At 33.8% G+C, this 7,500-nt stretch overlaps 1 protein-coding gene across 7 annotated transcripts in view; it reads left to right on the forward strand.

Annotated features, from left to right (window-relative positions):
* Nucleotides 1–7,500, forward strand: part of LOC137650047 (3',5'-cyclic-AMP phosphodiesterase, isoforms N/G-like) — an 832,709-nt gene that overhangs the window by 545,431 nt on the left and 279,778 nt on the right. For all 7 annotated transcript variants that reach the window (XM_068383075.1, XM_068383073.1, XM_068383072.1 and 4 more), the window contains exon 2: nucleotides 1,339–1,518. In XM_068383075.1, the coding sequence (XP_068239176.1) occupies nucleotides 1,339–1,518 (180 nt within the window). The remainder of the gene's footprint in view (nucleotides 1–1,338; nucleotides 1,519–7,500) is intronic.

Here is a 7,500-nt window from a genome sequence, read left to right on the forward strand (position 1 = left end):
CTGTTGAGTAAATCTCGCAAAGTAATTTAAGTCCAGTCAGATCTCATTATGATAAACGCATGTCCCATCTTCCTCTCTCATTATTTACCCCCTTAAAACTCCAGTCCCTGACTTTCAGGGGACCCATCAGTGAAAGTGAAACGTACCGATGATGATGATGATGGTGATGATTATTATTATTGTAATTATTATCATTATTATTATTGTTATTATCATAATTATCATTATTATTATTATTATTATTATTATTATTATTATTATTCAGTTTTGTTCACCTTTGTGGTGTAGTATCTTTTCAAGAGTCTTTTGGTTGAACCTTTTTTAAAAAGAATTTTTTATTGTGTGAAATCACAATTTCTCTAAATTTCCATATATTTTCCTAAGAATCCCGAATTTTCCTTTCAATTCTCTGATTTGCTATCTAAAATTGCAAAATGAAATAATGCAGCGATATACTTAAATGAATAACTTTTAACTTATTCTCACTCTACTTGACACTATTTTACATTAACATATTAAACAAGGATTTGTCCCCTAGGACACATCATTACAGTGTCTGCAGTTAATGATGTAATTATATTTATCATCACGTATTTATGATAATGAAAATAACTATTCTTACCATTTTATTATTGCGTTTGTTGAATTATGCAAATATGACATGTAAATATTTAGATGGACACACACACACACACATCCAACCCTTCCCACACCCTCCCCTTTTCTAACTACATCCCGCTTTTTCGGCAATTTTTAGGAGTGTGTGGTCTCCAGAGTTTACCTCTCGGGGTACCCCCCTCACCTGAATTTGACTACATCCTCTCCCCATGAGCGTGACTGGATATATATATATATATATATATATATATATATATATATATATATATATATATGTGTGTGTGTGTGTGTGTGTGTGTGTGTGTGTGTGTGTGTGTGTATGTATGTATAAAGTATATATAGTCAGACACTTACTGTCAGTATATAGGGGAGCTGTTATTGTTATTTTTTTTAGGCAAGCAAATCTACATTAACATTTCAATAAAACGTATTTGATGAATTTATTTCATCATGATTAATTACAAATATGATGAAACTACTTCCTGGGCTATTTCAACCTGTTGGGAGACCTTGGGCTTATGGCATTTTTCTTTAACAACTAAGATTATAACTAGTAATAAAGATAATAATAACATCGTAACAAAAATTCAATGTAGTAATCCTGATTATAATCGCAGGAAACAATCATTATGTCTCTAAAGAAGTATGGGGTATGTAGGGATCAACACAATAACCAGTAACCAAATGATTAACACGAATCTTCTCTTTCTTTTCTTGCAGCTTTGACGTTGAGAATGGCGCTTCTCCAGGGCGGAGCCCCCTGGACGGGACGTCTCCGTCGGCGGGGCTGGTGCTACAAAACTTCCCGCAGAGGAGGGAAAGCTTTTTGTATCGCAGCGACTCTGACTTCGAGATGTCCCCGAAGAGCATGTCCCGAAATTCCTCGATTGCCTCTGAAGGGTAAGTCGCTACGTCTTTGGATTTAATTATTCATGTTTTTTTTTGTTTTTTTTTTATACAGTATGGGTTCCATACTGTGCATCATACAGTACATTGCATTGTTTATAACTGATAATGTTTTGTTGTTAGTGTTTTTTTTTTTCCTTTTATTTTGTAGCTAAGACGCGTCAGCGATGAATAGCATTGTTTATTACTGTTACTGTTGTGTTGTTTTGTTAGATTAATGTTTTTATTTTTGTAACTGAGATACATCAGGCATGGTCGGCATTTTTGAGGCACAAGCTGTTCTTAATCGGTAATTCCCGAGTGTTTTTATTTCTGATATTTTCATTATAGTATTTCATCAGATTAATTTTCTGTATTTATTATTTTTGTTTCTTGTTTTGATGAAACGTTTTTATTTTCTTCACGCTCTCAAATATCTAGTTTATTGAAAAGAATCATCCATTTTATGAAATTTAAGTGGTACAGAATTTCACGGAATGGGTTTCCTGAAATTGTTTTTCTTTATTGGAGTTATTTACTTGCAAATTTAGGATCAAGGTCAATGGATTCGAAAAAGACTTAGTATCAAGTTCGGGTCGTGTGATCATGTTTACTAGATAACATCATGTTAGTAATATTTTAACAAAGTCCAGGTAATAGAATTATCTTTATAGGTCCATGTAGGCATCTCTTTTTTTAGTAATAAGGTAAGGGGTTCTTAGTTACAGTTAGGATATTTCATCATTACGATAAAGGCTTAGCAGTTAAAATCTTATTGGGATTAAGGTTTGGCATCGAAAAGTCTGTAAGGATTCAATTCCGAAAGTGAAAATGTATTTAATTTTGGGTCAAGTGGGTATATAAAGTATTGAGGATCAAGGTCAAGGAGACAAAATCTCCTTATGTCCAGAAAGAAAGAATACGTTAGCAACGTTTTCGGATTCCTTTCTTGTTTACCAAGGCCGTTTAATGAAGCGTATTGATTATTAATCGAGTGAAAACACATTAAGTATTTTGTCGGGAATGATATGATCTTTTTGAGAAAAACATGATGGGTGCATATAATTAAGTTATTTGTGATGATAGAGAAGCAAACCAACAGAGGTAATCTTCTGAAACCATTGCTATGGATCCCTTCCAATTATCTTTAGATTGACTTGTGTGGACTGCAGGAAGAAGTTTAATCAAGACAAACCTCCTTTGGTATGTAGCGATTTTCTTTGCATTTATTAAACCCTTTTGGTCCACGCAAACTGCGTACAGTAAAGCCGTGGGTGATGGAAAAAAAAAAGAATATGATGTCCTTAAAAGGCTCTTGGTGAGAGATACAATTAAAGGTTGTGGTTGCCTAAAACGTGGCTACCTGGCAATTTATTGGACTGAAGTTCGAGACCCGCTCAAGGTCGATAACATCTAGCATTGTCTGCAACTTCACCGTCCATGTGAGCCAGGGATAAGGGTTTGTGGAAGCCTGTAGGTTTCTCCTGAGTCATCAACAGCCATTGCCTGGCCCTCTTTGGTCGTGGCATGATGGGGAGGGGCTTAGGTGATAATTATTCGCAAAAATTTACTTGTTGAGGTAAATATGAGAAATGATAGGATTTAAAGTCTCTCCTGTCTTTTGTTAGAGTTCTCTCGCCTGAGGCTACACTCGGCACACTATTCTATCCGTTTCCTTATTTCATTCCTTTCTTCACTGGACTATTTTCCTTGTTGGAACCCTTGGGTTTGTAGCATCCTTTATTTCCAACCATGGTTGTAGCTTAGTTAGTAATTTCCCCTTTATAGTATAAAGAAAGTGTACATATATATATATATATATATATATATATATATATATATATATATATATATATATATATATAATATATTATATATATATATATATTATTTCTGGTCATGTTCATCTCTCCCGTCCCTCGGGTAGTGAAGAGAGGAGTAGTCATACCCTGGTGAGAGGAGCTGCATGTGCCTGTGTGTGCATATCTTTTAAATATATATATATATATATATATATATATATATATATATATATATATATATGTATATATATATTATATGCTATATATATATTTATATTTATATATATATATATATATATATTTATATTTATATATATGTATATATATATATATATATATATATATATATTTATATTTATATATATGTATATATATATATATATTTATATATATACATATATATATATATATATATATATATATATATAATATGGTAGTCTTACTCTGGTGAGAGGGGCTGCATATGTGTATATGTCTTCTAAATATTTAGCAGTCATTTTTGACGGGTCGCGTACACTAGTATTATTATTACTTCCCAAGCTACACCTCTAGTTGTAAAAGCAGGATGCTATATACCCAAGGGCTCCGACAGGGAAAAATAGCTCAGTGAGGAATGGATACAAGGAAATAAATAAACAACAAGAGAAGTGATGAAAAATTTAGATAAAATATTTTAAGAACCGTAACATCAAAAATAGATCTTTCATATATCAATACCACCATCATCTCTTCCTACGTTCTTTTGACGCAAAGGGCCTCGGTTAGATTTCGCCAGTTGTCTCTATCTTGAGCTTTTAAATTGGTGCTTCTCCATTTATCTTCATCTACTTCACGCTTCATATTCCTCAGCCATGTAGGTCTGAGTCTTCCAACTCTTGTAGTGCCTTGTGAAAACCAGTTAAACGATTTTGAGCTAATCTCTCTTTGGGAGTGCAAAGAGCATAGCCAAACCATCTCCATCTACCCCTCACCATGATTTCATCCACATATGGCACTCGTGTAATCTCTCTTATAGTTTCATTTCTAATCCCAATATCCTTCTTGGGGATTTGTTCTCAAATGTACTAAATCTGTGGGAGATTGTTTCAATGTTATACCATAACTCATGTCTATACAGCAACACCGATCTCACTAAACTGATATATAGTCTGATTTTATATGCCATTTCAGGCGATATGATTTCCAAATTTTACTTAACCTAGCCATTGTCTGATTTACTTTGTTTTTAATCTTTCACTAAACTCTCATTCTAAAGATCCGGTTTTGGAGATCATAGTTTCTAAATATATGAACGATTTCACCTCATTAATCATTTCTCTTTCCAATGATATTTCATCTTCCATTGCATATTCTGTTTTCATCATCTCTGTCTTTCTTCTATTTATCTTAAGCCCAACCTCGTGTGATATTTCATGCACTCTGGTAAGCAATCATTGCAAATCCTGTTGTGTTCTGCTAATAAGGACAGCATCATCAGCATTCTTTAGGTCAGCTAATTTCCTGTTACCAATCCAGTCCAGTCCTTCTCCGCCTTGTCCAACTGTTCTATGTATTACAATATCCATGATGAGGCTAAGCAACATAGGTGGCAACATATTCCCTTGGAGTTTTCCGCTGTTCACTGGAAATTCATTTGATAGGACTCCGCTAACATTAACTTGGCACTTGCTTTACTCATGAACTGACTTAATCAAATTCACATATTTAAGAGAGATTCCATAATAACGCAGGGTCTCCACAAAATTGGCCGGTGCACACAATCCAAAGGCTTTTTCATAGTACACAAATGTCATGAAAAGTGGATTTCTAAATTCATCCTCTGATGTTTTTTTGGTGGGTATATGATTTTACTTCTTTGCCCCAGTAGGGAAGATTTCATTAATAATTCTATTAGGGATTCTTGCACCATAGGCACCCCGGCATTTGTAACTTTGTCAGCCTTATCTGATTATCTGTCTAAATACTTATCTAGTCATTCTTAGATTTTCTTTTGACCTCAATATCAATACTGGAATAACATAGCTTGCCCTATCTTGTAATTTTTATTACTTCTTCGAAAACATCCAACAATCAATTTCGGTCTTTGTCTTTTTTTATAGTATCCTACGTATCATCTTTCATGTATAAACTATAAAAACCTAAAAAACAAGAGGAAGAGAAATAAGATAGAATAGTTTGCCGTATATCCTCAAGCAAGAGAATAATAATAATGGTAGTAATAATAAAAAAAATAATAATCATAATAATAATTATTATTATAAAGATGCCACGCCTTTACGAGGATACTATTGTGCTGTCTGTCAGTGTACGAGTCATTTAGTAGGTGATTATCAACATCGCAGGTAAATTCTAAACTACAGATATTCAGCAGATTTTACATCCATATTGAAGGTTTCACTGTGTTTATTGCTTTATTGGAGTTTGGAATAGTTTGGAGAAACCTAAACACAAAGATAAGATATTTGAAAATCGACGCTTAGGAACATTGGGGATGAAGGTCACGTGACGGAATCTTGTCCTGTTCCTGTTCTGTTCTGGGAATAAGCTTTCTATTTAGGTTAATTGAATCTGGTTCCTGTGACGACCTAAAGTTTCTGTTCAAGTGGAGTTTCAACTTCTATTATACCTGTGTTTTTTTCGCACCGATGACTTGTATTAATTAATCTGATTTCGGGAGAGACTGATCTTGTGAAATATGATTTCTACTCTCTCTCTCTCTCTCTCTCTCTCTCTCTCTCTCTCTCTCTCTCTCTCTCTCTCTCTCTCTCTGTGGTTTCCTATACGTTTCTTCTTTTTCTAATTTTTATTCTCGAATCTGCCAATTATTTCAACAAATGGCTTCATGTATCTTTAACTTATCCAAATTAAGTTACTTGTGTTATCTAACGGTTTTGTAGACTATTATTTTGTGGTTTAAATTTAGTAAGGACTATTGTTTCTCTATTTTGACAGTCTTTTTACAATACAGACAAGAAAGTAATTATCAATCTGGTTAGGGCGAACTGAGTCCATATTCCTTTTTATTCAAATATCAAAAACAATTAACTCGTTGTTATGTTTTTCTTTACCTTACTTTTCCTTCATTGTCACGTCTGGAGAGAAAATAAGACATAAATTTAATTTTTCCTCATTTTCTTTCTTCGAGTATTCTTAGAGTATTCTTATTGTGTTTTTCTCCCTTCCTGAATGTCAGTTATCCAGGTTCCTGGAAATGCAAAAGGGATACGTCCTCCACTTTTTCCTCAATTTCAAATTTCATATGGAAATGCACATTAGAATTGCGTGTTTCTTCCATTTTTCTGCGATATATATTCGAGGAAAAGATTCACGTTGAAAAGTTATTTCTTCCCTTTTCCCCTCATTGCCTTTGCTGCGAGGTAGCACACTCCTAGAAAGGGTTAACGTTTTCAAATTATTCTTGTCAATTGCATCGTTAGATTTTGAGTTGCTATTAAATTTTCCACTTGATTCTATGAAAGATTGATAGGTATTTTTGATAAGAGTAAAGCTCATATATCCATTTGCCAAAAGAGCTTTTGAATCATGACTTTTGGAAACCCCCCCCCCAAAAAAGGAGTCTATGGGGTTTTCGGTGTATACATGTTATGATTGTATAGAATTTTTTTTTTTTTATTCAACTTTAAACAACAAGTTTTTATTTATTTGTTTTGTACCCATTAAGATTTGCGCGTTCTTCGGGTATCATATATCGCTTCAAGAATTCCTATAATTGACGTAATTTTTAATGGGTTTTGTCTAACACTCCAATATCCTCAGCTATGGCATTTAGTTAAAGCACGAAACTATATATTAATAGAATATTTTCTAGATTTCACATTCAGTATTTCAGAGCCATTTGATATCTTGCATTACTCTCTTATGATATGGGGCAAATGCATAACATCATTCAGTAATATGTTAAGATGCCATCTAAATCAAGGTGATGTAACGCTTTAAGATATCCCATAGTATTGCCAAATCCCCAGTATAGGCTGTCAGTCAGACACTGCTAAATAATGTGACTTGATTTCAAGTTGCCACTTTTCGCACTTGTGGCCGCCGATAGCTACTGAAAACGTACGAACCGACAGAGAAAAGTTGAACCTTTGGGAAGTTCAAAAATGTTATTCCTCATTTGGATTGGCAGCGGCGCCGATGTGCACACTGTAACAGTTTTAGAAATAACTACATCTTC

This window comes from Palaemon carinicauda, chromosome 11, assembly GCF_036898095.1.
Source record: "Palaemon carinicauda isolate YSFRI2023 chromosome 11, ASM3689809v2, whole genome shotgun sequence".
Lineage (NCBI taxonomy): Eukaryota > Metazoa > Arthropoda > Malacostraca > Decapoda > Palaemonidae > Palaemon > Palaemon carinicauda.